General features: G+C 43.9%; 1 protein-coding gene across 4 annotated transcripts in view; it reads left to right on the top strand.

Annotated features, from left to right (window-relative positions):
* Positions 1-15,547, top strand: part of NEK1 (NIMA related kinase 1) — a 154,360-nt gene extending 138,813 nt beyond the window's left edge. For all 4 annotated transcript variants that reach the window (XM_088448453.1, XM_088448454.1, XM_088448452.1 and 1 more), the window contains one exon: positions 14,356-15,547. In XM_088448453.1, coding sequence (XP_088304579.1) covers positions 14,356-14,369 — 14 coding nt within the window. In that variant the 3' untranslated portion in view covers positions 14,370-15,547. The remainder of the gene's footprint in view (positions 1-14,355) is intronic.
* The last annotated feature ends 771 nt before the right edge of the window (positions 15,548-16,318 follow it).

Below are 16,318 nucleotides of genomic sequence, written 5' to 3'. Positions count from 1 at the left end.
GCTATTGCTTCGGCCAGACGTGTTTCTGATTTAGGGGCTCTTTCTTGTAGACCCCCTTTCTTGGTTTTTCATGGGAACAGGGCAGTGCTCCGCACTCGGCCCGAGTTTCTTCCCAAAGTTGTTTCCCAGTTTCATGTTAACGAGGAAATCGTTGTTCTGGCCTTTAACTCACCTGGTCTGTCAGTGGGTGAGGCCTCTTTGGATGTTGTGCGGGCCTTAAGGACTTATGTTGACCGCACTTCTTTGTTTAGGAAGTCGAACGCCTTGTTTGTCCTCTATGGCTTCCGTAAAAAGGGTTGGCCTGCTTCAAAGCAAACTTTGGCAGGCTGGATCCGTATGGCTATTTCTGAAGCTTATCTTCATGAAGTCCAGCCGGTTCCTCCTTCTGTGAAGGCTCATTCCACTAGGTCTGTGGGTCCTTCGTGGGCAGCTCGACGTGGTGCCTCTGCAGTCCAGATCTGCAAGGCTGCTACGTGGTCCTCTGTCCATACCTTTGTGAGGTATTACAGGTTTGACACCTTCGCCTCTCAGGATGCTTCCTTCGGGCGGCGGATTCTCCTTTCTGCACAGGAGCGTCCCCACCCTTAAAGGATACTGCTTTGGGACATCCCCAAGGTATCCTGTGGATACCCTATGGACCCTGAAGTAGAAAATATGAGATATGGTAAGAACTTACCCTTGTTATCTCTATTTCTACGAAGTCCATAGGGTTCCACAGGACTCCCGCCCTGTCGCACCTGTGCTGCAGATGGGCTTTGGTCTGGTCACCGGTTTTTCCGTCTCCCTCTGGTGAGAATGTGATTGTTGTGTGTGTCCAGATCTTTTTTTCTCTCTCTTCGTTCTCCTCCTCCGGCCTATGGCTTGGTAACTAACTGAGGTGCCTTGGCTCGGGGGCGGGGTATAGGAGGGGGACCCTAGTGCATCCTGGGAGGCTGAAAGCTTAACTCTATGGTGCCCGATGACTGACCTCACACCTATACCCCCAAGGTATCGGGTGGAACCCTATGGACTTCGTAGAAATAGAGATAACAAGGGTAAGTTCTTACCATAGCTCATATTATTATATTATATATCCTATTTTATATTGTAAAAACATAGGTACGAATACGAGACTGGTAAACCTAAAGTAAGTAATTACTGTAGGGTAACTCACTTTTCCTAGTAAATCTAATTATGAATACAAGATTTCACACTAAGCAGCCTTTATAGTACAGCAATTGTAAATAGTATTTTCCAAATTGAATAATATGAAAGCGCTCTTCGCATACGCAATTGTTTTCAGATTCACTTACTCTGCAAAGGAAAAGTCACTGTATTGAATGAGAAGAGAATAGTAATCCACATCTATGTATAGATAAATACATAACCCACTACTGGTGTCACAGCTGCAGTTTGGAAACCGTATTTAAGTCAACAGCAAATAACTGCTTTTACTATAAGTCATATGGTATCTGCTGTTTGCTGGCATATAAGGGGGCTTATTTATTATTGAGAGCAAAGCAATAAAAAATAAAAAAAAAATTGTACTTTGACTAAATATGTTGCCATACGTTTACATCCTGGGTAAATACTGGCTGCTTTATCTTGTAAATAGTGCAGAGAGCTAGCACTCACTCGTGTGATAATAGGCAGACACAAATTGTCACTTTCTATATCAATTTATTGAATAATGAATAGATAAAAGATTCCAATAAAAATTAGCATTAAGAAATTGCAATACTATTGCTTGCCAGTTATAGGTTAAAAGGGGTTTCTAATACCGGTATACAAACATTAGACAATACAAACATAAAACATATATAGAAAAATAAAATATTAAAAATGTATTCAATATCCTACTAATAAGGAAAAACCAGCAAAGTGGCAAAGGTGTGTCTATATAGTGTAGTTGGCACTTGATAGATCTGAATTAAATACTTTTGTTCACCTACGGCGCTTCTCACCCGACATGGAAAGCAAAAACCAGTGATGTCAGTTCTCTCTGGTGCAGCGTATCCCGCATAGAATCTCATTGCTGAAATCACTGTTATGCAGTGTAGTGGTCTGAGTAGGCAAGGTGAGCCTGTATAATTACCGGCTCCACGATGTAGCAGATTCCGATCAAAGTAGCTGCGCTGTCCCGGAAAGGAGCACTTCAGGTAACAGGATGCAGTGGTAGGGCGTCCGCCAGCAGACTAATTCTCACACTGTGTGAATTCAGCGTGTACCGTTTTCCCACAAGGCAACGCGTTTCACCCGTCACAGCAGGCTTCGTCAGGCAAGGTTTGGGGATTCTGCTCTCCTGTACCGAAGCTCTTTTTATAGTGCTCACAATTGGTGCTTCAATTCATTAGGGGTAGATAATCCTTTACAGGTGCACAGCTTGTCCAATGATTAGTTCTAAAAAAAAATAGTAGTTCTCATTGTAAAAACTCTGTATTCACACATTCATTTATTGCTGGAAAATAAAAAAAAGTTATAAAAAGATTCATAATGAAAAAACTCCAAACAACAGACATTTAAGAAAGACATAATTAATATCTAGAAAGATGTTACTTATTAAATGATATGGTAACAGGAAAGAGATTGGCAGGAGTTACTTGAAGGAAGGGGGGGGAGGGGAGGACTAAGGGGACTTGTCAAAAAATGGAAGAAGAGAGAAGGAGGCCAGTTCTTAGAATGGAGAAATAATCAATGAGAGGGTAAAAAGGACAAAAAAGGGTTTATGGAGAGTGGAGGATAGTTTTTATTTAAGAAAGGGTGCAATCTCAAAATCGATGTTCAAACCTTCTGGGATAAGTGTCCCCATTACATAGATGATTCTAGTTTCTTCTTTAGTGAGAATGCTGTTGAAATCACCTCCTCTCCACGGGGGACTTACTTTCTTTAGGCCTACAAATGTCAGAAGGCTAGGATTGTTTTCATGTTTCTCTGTAAAATGGATCGGAATGCTATGGTTTTCTTTTTTGTTTTTAATGTTAAATAAATGTTCATTAATCTTTACAGATAGTTTGCGAATCGTCTTCCCGATATACTGCAGGCCGCATGGACATTGAATTAGATATATAACTCCTTTTGATTGGCAATTTAGATAAATAAATTTAGATAAATTCCTTGCCATTGCTAGTTGAAATAATTGTATTTACAAGTTTGGTATTGATTTGGGTTTTGCGTTAAGCTATACACATTCCACATTTTCTAAAGCTGTAAATGTCCATAGGTAGCCAGGTATTGCTCTTTGTAGTGGTTTGACTGGAAAGTGACATCACTGGTTTTTGCTTGCCATGTCGGGTGAGAAGCGCCGTAGGTGTGCAAAAGTATTTAATTCAGATCTATCAAGTGCCAACTACACTATATAGACACACCTTTGCCACTTTGCTGGTTTTTCCTTATTAGTAGGACATTGAATACATTTTTAATTTTTTATTTTTCTATATATGTTTGTATTGTCTAATGTTTGTATACCGGTATTAGAAACCCCTTTTAACCTATAACTGGCAAGCAATAATATTGCAATTTCTTAATGCTAATTTTTATTGGAATTTTTTATCTATTCATTATTCAATAAATTGATATAGAAAGTGACAATTTGTGTCTGCCTATTATCACACGAGTGAGCGCTAGCTCTCTGCACTATTTACATTTACATATATGTAGGTGGGGTGACCTAGTGAGCTATAGCAGCCCTCAGTGCAAAGTATTTGTAGAAGAGCGCTTGTTCTCTTTTCTTTTGCTTTTTCATGTAGCCTACAAATACTGGACAGCTTTTTAACACTGCAATTTTAACTTCAAATAGGATACTCCCCTCCCAGCTCTAAGGGGCAGATTTATCAAAGCTTGGAGACAACGTGGAGACATTGCTCATAGCTACCAATCAGCTTATAACTGTCACTGTCATTTTGCTAACACAGGGAAAATAAAAAATAAACCAGGTGCTCCTAATTACGAGGGGTGTGCAATGTTTCCGGATGCACAGAAAGTATTATTTACAAACAAAGTGAACATTACATTTTTTTCAGAGTAGTTGACAGGGAATGTTTGCACTCAAACCACTTGGTAAAGCAGCTGGACCAGTCCAAAGCAGGTATGTCTTATACATGTTGGATGAAGTTCTGCAGCTTCTGGTGACTCAAAACGAATCCCACTCATCTTGCGCTTGATTTGTGGGTACACGAAGAAGCCCCAGGGGGCCAGGTCTGGACTGTTCGGCAGATCACAAAGCTTCTGGATGCATTCATGGGCCAGAAAAATAAACTAGTTGTGAGCAGGTGCATTGTTGTAATTAAGTGCACCACAAGCGCGCGTTATTTGGAAATGGCTTCCATCACTTGCGGTAGGCATTGGTTGGCGTACCAATCCCTAGTGACGGTGGGTTGCTGCACAAGTGGTACGGTAGCTACATGACCAGTCTTGACAACAAAAGCAGCCACCATCTGCTTGGCCATACTGCGCTCACGTCTGAACTTCTGTGGTGGCGCACCCAATCCAGGGTTCATCGCCACAAATGATGATCTAAACAGAGTTTGAGCGACCGTCATCAATCCTGGCCAGCATGTTGCGGCTCCAAATCACCTGAGCCGCCTCCTGCTTGCGAATCAGCTGATGTGGCACCCAGCGTGCAGAAACCTTGCTCAGGCCAAGCTTTTTGTGGAGTATCAAGCGGATGGGTCTCGATGAGATGCTTAACTCCTCTAACTGGGACACTGTCACCCTCGCATCAACCTTAACTATGGCCCGGACGGCAGCAACGTTGTCCTCGGTTATGGCGGAAACAGGTCGGCTACAGTACTTTCAAGGACCGTCTCCCGCACCAAAATTCTGAAAACCACTCAAGCACAGTGGTTTGAGGAGGTTCTTCCTCCCCAAAAGCCGCTCGCAGACTGTCTAAACACTCCTGCTATCTCAGACCACTCTTGTAGTCATACAAGGTCATGGCTCTCCAGTGGCCTCTGTTGAGCTCCATAAGGAATTTGTGAAGGAAGTGAACAAGCTGACTTCTTTGGTGTGCAGTGCTGCTTATATACGGTTCTGTACCCTGGAATTTCACTCTAGTCAGAGATTACAGATCACAACCAGTAAGATTCTGTGTACTCTACCTATACACTGCACATCCAGAAACTTATTGCACATCTTAATGCTACCCAAAATCTGAATGCGGCTCTAAATTGGGATGCTGGGTCGCAAAACCAATTCAAATGGCCAAGAGTGAGCGCAAAGACATACAGAGGTAATTTATTATCCAATGTTCAACTATATTATCATCCACAAAATAAAATAAATATGACCAATAGAGGGACATATTGAATTGAATTATATAAAAACATTGTACCAGAAATATATTCTCCTAAAACAACTATAACTTATCAGATAGATAGCCGGCTAATATGTAACATAAACAATTCATATGGTTAAATCCCAAGTTAAAAATAACCTATATTGCCAAGTACCAAAAATTGAGTTATTTTGAAAAAATAGATTCTTTTAATCCAGTAGAGCAAAAAAAAAATATATATATATGTGTATATATATATATATATATATATATATATGTATATGTATATATATATATATATGTATGTATATGTATATATATATATATATATATATATATATATATATATATATATATATATATATATACACACACACACGTGTGTATATGTATACTGTATATTTATAAACAGTATAAACAATATATCTGTATGTTTGTGTGTGTGTGTGTGTGTATATATTAGGGATGTGCAGGCTCGGATAGGTTCGAGTTTGCACGTGGAGTTCGGATTTTTCCCTCCAAAAAAACGGAACTCAGAACGAGGCAAAACGTCATCTTACATGGACGAACATCATCATTCCTGGTCTTTTGTCCAGGAATGATGATGTTCGTCCATGTAAGATGACGTTTTGCCTCGTTCTGAGTTCCGTTTTTTTGGAGGGAAAAATCCGAACTCCACGTGCAAACTCGAACCTATCCGAGCCTGCACATCCCTAGTATATATGTGTGTATATATATATATATATATATATATATATATATATATATAAATTATTTGTGTGTGTAATAGTTGATAAATTTGTGAGATGTGGGTGCAGACTTTTGTATAGGGCCTAGGCCAGTCATCTATTAGGCAGAGCCGGCTACTTCCTAATATTCAGTGATACAGATCAAAGGGATATGTAAATGGTTGGGCACAGACAATTAGCCATGGGACGTGCTGCATGTGCAGCTCTGCCATGAGCTATTCAATCACTGGAGCTAAACTGTGTGATAAGCTTTAGAAGTTACACTTAGGGGATTATTCAATTTGGAGCGAAAAGTCAGTTGCGGACTTTTCGCCGTCATCGCTGGTTTCAGGGACGAAAAAGTATCCCGCATATCCCCGTATTCAATTCCAAATTGGCGAAAACGAAATTAGCAAAAAGTGCTGTCATTTTTGGGGAAATCAGCCTGACAGCCCCCAAAAGATGCTCTGACATGGGGGATCACTATAGGTACCCCCGAATAGGCCTGCTAAAGGTATTTGGGGTCTTTAAATGGTCTCTTTGGCTGCTTTTTTGCGTCTTTGAGAAAGTGGTGAAGAATAGCATTTAGCAACTTTTTATGGAAAAATAAGTAGTCCCATCAAATTTGGAGTACATGAAAATGGGTGCTAGCATATTTTAAAGTTGCTAATGTGAAAAATCCACCTGCCGCAAGCACCTGCAATCCAAAAACACCTGGGGCATACTTGGGGAATCCCCCTGAGTCTATTTCGCTAGTTTTAAAGTTTGTCCCCCACCTTTTTTTTTTCGCCCCCCCCCCCCCCAAAAAGTACTGTTTTTTGGGTGTCCTGTGGAATTTTTTTTCTTTTTTTGACACGATTACCTTTGGAGGACTGTCCAAGCGGTGCAGGGTGGTTTTTGGAAGTTTGTACCCCAAAACCCCAATTATGCACTTCTTTTCGCCACCTATTCATAAGTGATACTTATTTGCTGGGTCTGAAGCACTGACTTTCGCTTCGGCAGAAAGTCGTAACAATTGAATACGGGGATAAGTGAAAACTGTGAAAATGACATCATCGACGATAAAGTATCACTGATAATGGCTTTTTGCAGCCTATTTGAATACGGCCCTTTAAGTCCTTCTGCGCCTTTACCGCGTGGGGTAATTCCATAACTGTGGGCACTATGGGTTCACACTCGTTATCAATGGGATACCCATGCATGAAAATTAGCAAGTGATTGAATAACGCCTGTCATTAAATGTGGGGGTTCGAAGATTTTAGGTCGAGGGGGCTGGCAGGGGGAGTTTCAAGGAGTTTCTGGGCCCCCAGAGACATCAGTGTGTCAGGCCCCAAGATTTCTTTTGCCGGCCCTGGTCCCACCCACGCACGCATTGCAAATGCAGCCAGTGCAGCCACTAACTAGTAATCACTGAGGTTGCTGCTGCTGCTGCATACCGGTGCTACAATGGGCAAAAAAGGCAAGTGAGGGTCATTATGGGTCAATGGAGGTCCTCCTGGAACTTTCCCTGAAGCTCGGTGAGGTGAGGTGACATAGTGTGTATATTTTTTTCCTGTGGCGGATGTAGTGTGTATATTTTTTTCCTGTGGCGGACGTAGTGTGTATATTTTTTTCCTGTGGCGGTTTTAGTGTGTATATTTTTTCCTGTGGCGGACGTAGTGTGTATATTTTTTTCCTGTGGCGGATGTAGTGTGTATATTTTTTTCCTGTGGCGGACGTAGTGTGTATATTTTTTTCCTGTGGCCGACGTAGTGTGTATATTTTTTCCTGTGGCGGATGTAGTGTGTATATTTTTTCCTGTGGCGGATGTAGTGTGTATATTTTTTCCTGTGGCGGATGTAGTGTGTATATTTTTTCCTGTGACGGACGTAGTGTGTATATTTTTTTCCTGTGACGGACGTAGTGTGTATTTTTTCCTGTAACGGACGTAGTGTATATATTTTTTTCCTGTGACGGACGTAGTGTGTATATTTTATCCTGTGACGGACGTAGTGTGTATATTTTTTTCCTGTGACGGACGTAGTGTGTATATTTTATCCTGTGACGGACGTAGTGTGTATATTACCACCCACAGCTTATGTGAGCGTCCATGATGATGGTCGCGATGGTCTTGACCATCGCGACCATCGGGCTTGCGACGAGACCCTGTGGTAGGGTCTCGCTTCCGCAAGCCCTGGAGTGATTTTGGCTCTATCAGAGCCAAAATCACTCCCACTGACATCACTAGTGATGTCAGTGGGTCCGGCTTCAGACTGTAGGCGTTCCCATGGGAACGCCTCCGTCTGGCAGGCACGCCCACCAAAGGGGGCATGCTGTCAAACAACATCGACAGCACGCCCCCTTTGGTGTGAGACCCGGAGCGATGGAGAGCCCGTCGCTCGCCGGGTCTCGCGCATGCGCACGACGGAGCTCCCTCCGTCGCGCGCATGCGCAGTGGGGGAACATCGACCCGCTTGTGAGCGTACTGCAATCACGAGCGGGTCTGAATGACCCCCATAGTGTGTATATTTATCCTGTGACGGACGTAGTGTGTATATTTTTTTCCTGTGACGAACGTAGTGTGTATATTTTTTTCCTGTGACGAACGTAGTGTGTATATTTTATCCTGTGACGGATGTAGTGTGTATATTCTTTACTGTGATGGACGTAGTGTGTATATTTTATCCTGTGACAGATGTAGTGTGTATATTATTTTTCTGTGGTGGACATAGGGCCTGATTCAGACCCGCTCGCAAGCGGGTCGATGGCCGGGCAGTGCGCATGCGCGAGCCCTGGAGCGAGCGAGAAATCACTCGCTCCGGCGCTCACATCCAAAAGGGGCGGCTGTCGATGTTGATTGACAGCTCGCCCCGTTTGGTAGGCCGGCAGGGGGGGGTGGCTGGCCAAACGGAGGCATTCCCGAAGGAACGCCTGTTATTTGGGGGTGGCCCCACTGACATCACGAGTGATGTCAATGGTGAGCTTTCGACTCTATTAGAGCCGGAAGCTCACTGGGGCTTGCGGCAGACGAGACTCAATCACAAGGGTCTTGTCGCAAGCCCCGATGACCGCGACCATCACCTGGCCGCTCACTAAAGCTGTGGGTGGTCACCAAAAGAAAACGCCCATCAGACCTGCGAGCTGCCTCCGGCAGCGAGCGGGTCTGAATCAGGGCCATAGTCTGTTTTTTTTCTGAAGCTGATATTGTGCACATTTTTTTCTGTAGCGGACATAAGAGCTCATTCAGAGTCGGTCGTGAGCGCTGAGCGCTCACAACCGACTCGATGTTGCCCCACAGCGCATGCGCACGACGGAGCCGGCTCCATTGTGCGCGTGCGTGAGACCCGTCGTTAGGGGTCTCGTCGCAGACGGGGCGAGCTGTCGATGTTGAGTGACAGCTCGCCCCGTTTGCTGGGCGGGCCGGGGGCGTGCCTGGCCAAACTGAGGCGTTCCAGTAGGAACGCTTACCGTTTTGAGGCGGCCCTACTGACATCATCAGTGATGTCAGTGGGGAGCTTCCTGCTCGATCAGAGCAGGAAGCTCCCTGGGGCTTAAGGTTGACGAGACCCTACCTTAGGGTCTCGTCGTAAGTCCCAATGGTCGCGATGGTCTTGACCATCGCGACCATCACCCTTGTCGGTCGTTAGAGCTGTGGGTGTTAACCCACAGCCTAATGACCGTCATGGAGGCGGCCATTCAGGATGCAAGCGGGCGCCCTTTTTCAGAACGACTGCTTGCATCCTACGACCGCCTCTGAATGAGGCCCATTGTGTATATATTTTTTTTCCTGTGGAGGACAATGTGTGTATTTTTTTTTTCCTGAGGTAGACAATATATATTGACTACTTGGTATTTCTCTACTTGTCTTCTGTGGAATAACTTGTCATATTAAATAAAAATGGATTGTTTGGGGGAGGGGGCCCCAAACTGGTATCTTGCCTAGGGCCCCAAAAGGTCTAAATCCGACTCTGCTGTCCAGTGCTAGCGGTGTGGGTGGATTAACTTGCAACAGGGCTCCGTGCAGGGTAAATGAAGAGGCCCATGGTTATGCCCAGCGGTATATCCTGTAGTTTGTAGATATACAGGTTGAGTCTCCCATATCCAAATATTCCGAAATATGGATTTTTTTTTTTTTGGCATGACTGAGATAATGAAACCTTTTGATTTTTGATGGTCCAATGTACACAAACTTTGTTTGAGCCACAAAATTATTGAATATATTGTATAAAATTACCTGCAGGCTGTGTGTACGGGAAGCAATCGGGAAGCCGACTGCCTATATACCGGCAGCCGGCTTCCCGACTGTCTTATCCCGGCAAGGGTGAAATGCCGGGCGTCTAGATGTAGATGCCCGCATTTCCCCGACGCCGGGAGACCGGCGCCCGGAATCACGATCGTAGTGATGCCGGGCGCCGTGAGCGGACAGCTGCGGGGAGGGAGGGTTAGGTTTAGGCTAGGGGGAGGGAGGGTTAGGGTTAGGCACCCCCGGGGGGGACTTAGGGTTAGGCACCCCCCCGGGGGGGACTTAGGGTTAGGCACCCCCCCGGGGGGGACTTAGGGTTAGGCACCCCCCCGGGGGGGACTTAGGGTTAGGCACCCCCCCGGGGGGGACTTAGGGTTAGGCACCCCCCCGGGGGGGACTTAGGGTTAGGCACCCCCCCGGGGGGGACTTAGGTTTAGGTAGCGGGGAAGGGGGTGGTTAGGGTTAGGCACCCCTAAGGAGGGTTAGGGGGGTTAGGTTAGTGGATACTTACCTATCAACGATCGGGATTTTCAGCGCTGTCGGGCTTCCGCTGCGTCGCACTCTGCTCCTGTCGGGCTGCCGCTGACGGAAATCGAACCGCCGGCCATGCAAAAAAGTAAGTGAGTAAAGTCATCTTTGCGGCTCACAAATCCACTCCTACACACAGAAAATGGAAGTTCAATATTTTGTATCAATGCTAAAAAAAATATTGTGGGGTCTGTTTACTAAGTCCTGGATGGAGATAAAGTGAACGGAGATGACGTACTAACCAACTAGCTCCTAATTTTTCAAACACTGCCTGTGACATAGCAGTTAGGAACTGATTGGCTGGTACTTTATCTATGTTCAATTTATTTCCATCCAAGACTTAGTAAATACCTTACCTTCTTTATAACTTATAGCCCACACCTGTCCATGAAATAGGTTTTGAGTTGATAGTCCCATTACTTTTGGCCCCTTAAAAAGTGGGAGGCACATATAGAAACCGTTGTAATTCCTACACTGTTCACCTGATTTGGATGTAATTACCCACAAATTAAATCTGAAAGTCTGCAGTTAAAGCACATCTTGTTTGTTTCATTTCAAAGCCATTGTGGTGGTGAATAGAGGCCAAAATATGAAAATTCTGTCAATGTCCCAATATTTATGCACCTGACTGTATATAAAAAACACTTTGAGTTTTTGGAGACCAACTTTATATAATAATAAAAAAAAAATTATATTGTATGCATGACAACATTTACACTGTTTGGTGTCTAATTCAAATATAAGGGAAGTGTTTGGTTGTGTGTATGCCCCCTTACAACACAGTCTTGTCTTCAGATAGAACCTAGACCAGTGGTCGCCAACCTTATTTGGGATGTGAGCTACTCAAGAAAAATTAAACCTCTTGAAGAGCTACTAACCTTTTTGAAAAAGAAAAAAAAATCTGGCTAATAACCGAAATTTAAAGATCATTTAATGAACATGAAAAAAATGTTTCATAGAAAACAACATAGCACTTAATTAATACAGTGATATTGTTGCACATTTCACTTTTAATTACCGGCTCCAAGGAGGCAAATACAGTAGAGGAGCAAAAGATGTAGACACGGCTGGGCAGGTGTCACTTGCCCTAAATGCAGTCGACTCCAGTGATGTCCAGATGTTGTCCGTCATGTATTGTCGCCCTATGGCAATCACCTGACGCGCTTCCCTGTCGCTCCACCCATGGCTTTGTTAGGGGTCACTTCCTCCTAGTTGACTCAGCAGTACTGCAGCTAGGAGAGCTACCCAAATTACGGGCGCGAGCTACAGGTTGGACACCATTGACCTAGACGTAGGGATGGAACTTTAATCCTACAATAAAATTATTGCATTTTAGAGGACCATATGATGTGCCATCCTTTCTACAACATATTGCTATATGAAAGTCTAAGTGTGTGCACATTACAATGTAGTGACCCACTGCAACATATTTATTTATTGCAAGTTATTTATAGTGCACACACAGGTCCTTATTCAGCAGTGCATGCTAGTGCATTGCTGAATACAGATTCCCGATGTTTGGGAAACTGCGCAGGACTCATTCTGTGAGTGTGCAGAATGAGTCCTGCTAACTCGCTTGCAGACTGGCAGTAATTGATAGTCTGCTGCCGTTTGTGGACGGGGAGGAGGTAGCGATGCCCTCAGTTTCCCGAAACAGAGGCGTATCGCCGCTGTTGTGGGGGAGGGAAGAAGCCAGGATTTCCATCGGCTAGTGGAAGAGGCAAGGAAATCTCCGTCAAACTATGGCAGCCGGCTGCGGGACCCCATAGGCACATGCCGGGAGAACGTTACCTGCCTGACTGCATTGTGCCACTCTGAAGTTTGGTGGGGGGAGGGATAATGGTATTGGGCAGTTTTTCAGGGTTTGGACTTAGGCCCCCAATGAAGGGCAATCTTAATGCTTCAGCATACCAAGACGTTTTGGACAATGCTATGCTTCCAACTTTGTGGCAACAGTATGAGGTAGGCCCTTTCTATTCCATCATGACTATGCCCCAGTGTGTCAAGCCCTGGAGTTTAAGGGCTTCTGTAGTTGGAACACAGACCAGGGGGCCAAGGGCAGTGGGTGATAGGAAACGGGAAGGCAATATATAAGTCCTTCATACATCTCCCCCAGGTGTTGGCGAGACCTACCCCAAGGTGTGGAGTCTAGTCCACCTGATGGTCATTGACCCCCTCCAATCGGGATGTGGGTTTCCCTGCACCAGGTGAACAGGTCGCGGCCCCTGGGATAGGTACCTGGAGAAAACATGGAGATAGATATAGGAGGACTATATAAGCACTGACAATGTTGGAAGAATAGTTATAACAGATCCCAAAATCAATGAGCGGAGAAAGGTACTTTGGAAATCGATATGCTGGTAGTGAGGATAACCAGTACTTGATTATGAGATGCTGAATAGCGATGGTAAGGACTTCTTGATATGAACACTAGATAATGATGATAGCCAGTACTTGATATGAGATGTTGATTAGTGCTGGTAAACTGTGCTTGATATGAGCACTGAACAACAATGAGAACCAGCATTAGATGTGAGGCGCTGAGTAGTGGCGATAATCTGCACAATGTGAGAAGCTGAGTAACAGTGAGTACCAGCACTTGATTAGAGACTGTGAGTAGCGGTGAGACAGCATACACGAGAGAGTACACAGGAGAGGTACACTGCGGAGCAAAGTTGTATAGGCAACTTCCTGCTGCAGGAAGTGCCCTAATATACCCCTTGGTAGCTGGTCATTGGCCAGAGACAGCAGCTGACCGACCGCAGAACTACCATAGGAGAATACTGATCAGATGATGCAAACCAACATGGCAGCACCCAGGACCGCAATGCGGCAACCAGGATGCACACCAGAAGGCTCTAGATGACCCTGGGCAGAGTACTCATCCATCACTGGTTTCTTCGGCTGACGTCTGGACTCTTTAGGAGCCCGAAGACTCCAACACAGACGTGAGTAACGGCCGATCCCAGGCTGCATTTTGACACAGTGCACAAAGCAAGGTCTATAAAGACATGGTTTGGTGTGGAAGAACTTGAATGGCCTGCACTGAGCCCTGACCTCAACCCCATCGAGCACCTTTGGGATGAACTGGAACAGAGATTGCGAGCCAGGCTACTCGTACATAAATGCTCTGCAGAAGAGTGGAAGCTGTTATAGCTGCAAAAGGGGGACCAACTCCATATTAAAGTATATGTATTTGAATACAATGTCATTTGTCCCTGTTGGTGCAATGGTCAGGTGTCCGAATACTTTTGTCCATATAGTGTATGTTCCCTACCACATGGTCACACACATACACACTATGGTTAATTTTTGTTAGGAGACAGTTAACTTACTAGTATATTTTTGGAATGTGGGAGGAAACCCACACAAGTCTAGGGAGAATATACAAACTACACACAGTTAGGGCCATGGTGGGAATTGAACCCAAGACCTCAGTGCTGTGAGGCAGTAATGCTAACCATTATACTAAGAATGGGACACTAACCGAAAACAATAGAGTTCTATCTGTACAGGAAAGTAAACTGGGAAACCCCTTATTATATTTCCAGTACTCTGAACTATATTTGCACAGCTAAGTCCATTTATATGTGCTCTAATAATGTTTCTGTTTTTATTTCCACTAGACAATGATGAATAAATATCTCAGGATTTTCATATTCAACATTTTGCTGCTAGAAAAGAAGACAAACCTCTTTGTATCCCATGTATCCATCCTTCCATAAAACCCTTCTTAAAATTGTTAACAAAAATTATAATTTTCTATCCGCATGTAAAGCGAGAATCTGTACATGTTCAACAATGTTCCATTTATGACTTGTGTAAGGGATGTAATACTTCAAATACTCTGTTGTTTTATTATAAAGGAGCGTATAATAATGAACTTGACTGGTTTTACATCAGACCAAGGGCTATAATTTTTCTATATATTTCTATTTTGTTATTTGTTGATCATAGTTGTCACATTAAAGCTTAAATATGAGTTTTCAAATGTCAGCAATAAATGCATTGATCTTTTATTGCTGATGTTAACAGCTTAGATTGTCGCCAGAATCACAAGAAAACAAAGACAATCCGATTTCCAACCGATATTAATGCTCTGGTTTCCAGTTTACTAGTGCAAGTCTTTGGTGAGGACACACACAATTTCAACATGCTTTTAAATGTTTGTTTCCATAACGAATTTATTTGTCTGTTGTGGGTCATTTATATACTCCCCTTTATTTAGATATTTATCTGTAGTTACCAAGGGACTAAATTATTACTTTAGAAATATTCACAAATGAATACAAGCATTTCAAGTAGTTTGTGTTAATAGAACTTTTGTTCTGGTCCACATTTGTCATTTTACGTCAGTTTTATTTTCCAGTGTCTGATGTATAACTGGTTTATTTACCATAACAACAGCCTTAATTTTGCGTCATTGTTTTTAATCAAATGGACTCAGCTAAAGATGTTTTATGACACTTAGAATTTGTGATTTAAACCTTCATTATTTTCCTTTTCATCCTTTGGGAGCGTGACCTATAAAGTCAAGTACCAGTGGCAAAGCCATAACACTACTGCATTGCTAGATAACTCTAGCAGCATCCATAGTGATGGCACTAGGAGCAGTGCTTTCTAGTCTTGTACCCGTTTACATGCATCTTACTAGTGGTACAGAATGCTAGTAAATGTATGTAAAGAACCAGTGGTTATAGGCCTTGAGATTCTGCTTATAATATGAAACAACAAATAAAGGTTGAACGATATTGTAACTAAAAGTGGATATGTATGCAATTTCTAACTTTCAAATAAAGGTGTGCTGTCATTTTCTAATTTCATTTTGTCCTGTTTATTAGGCTGTTACATGCTTTACTATTGACATGTTAGAAAAATGACACTAATACCCCTTTTACACAGGAGCTAAAACCCGGGTTTTTGAAGGGTTAACCCGGGCAGCTCCCTGGTGTAAAAGGGGAGAGAGTTGGATCGCCGGGTCGAGTGACCTGGCAATCCAACCCAGGTAACTAGCAGGGTTTAACACTGGCGTAGCCTGTGAAACCCTGCTGTGAGAACAGCGTACTCCGGGTTACGATGACCTGGAGTGCGCTGCTAGCCGGCCGATTGGTCCGGCTTCAGTGGCGCTTGGAGATGACGTCATCTCCAAGCGGCCACTTTCACTCAGCAAAAGCCGGGTCTATGCAGACCCGACTGCGGTGTGAGCGGCGCTGACTCGGGAATATCCCGAGTTGGCGCCGGCAAAATTCCGGGTCTGATCCGGATAGGAACTTTGTTCCAACTCCAGGTCAGACCCGGAATTTAGGTGGAAAAGGGGTATCGGGGGGAAACTCACTAAGATGAAGACGTAGCATTGGATAATCTGCGTGTACATAGGTTATTTAAGTAGCCCTCTGGTTGCTCAGGATGACCTTGTACACATTTTTGCACTGCCGGGGCCAGCAAATCTGCGTCCAAAGATGCAGCCAATGGCCTTGGCATGCCGACAAACCTGGGCCGTCACATTCACATTTTCTGTAATGCTCCATTGTTGTCGTTTCTTCAGACAACTTAGACCCATTATCCGCACCCATGCTAATAGCTACAGGT

This window comes from Taudactylus pleione, unplaced genomic scaffold (assembly GCF_031769625.1).
Source record: "Taudactylus pleione unplaced genomic scaffold, aTauple2 ptg000021l, whole genome shotgun sequence".
Taxonomy (NCBI): Eukaryota; Metazoa; Chordata; class Amphibia; order Anura; family Myobatrachidae; genus Taudactylus; species Taudactylus pleione.
This window is presented reverse-complemented; position numbering and strand designations above follow the sequence as displayed.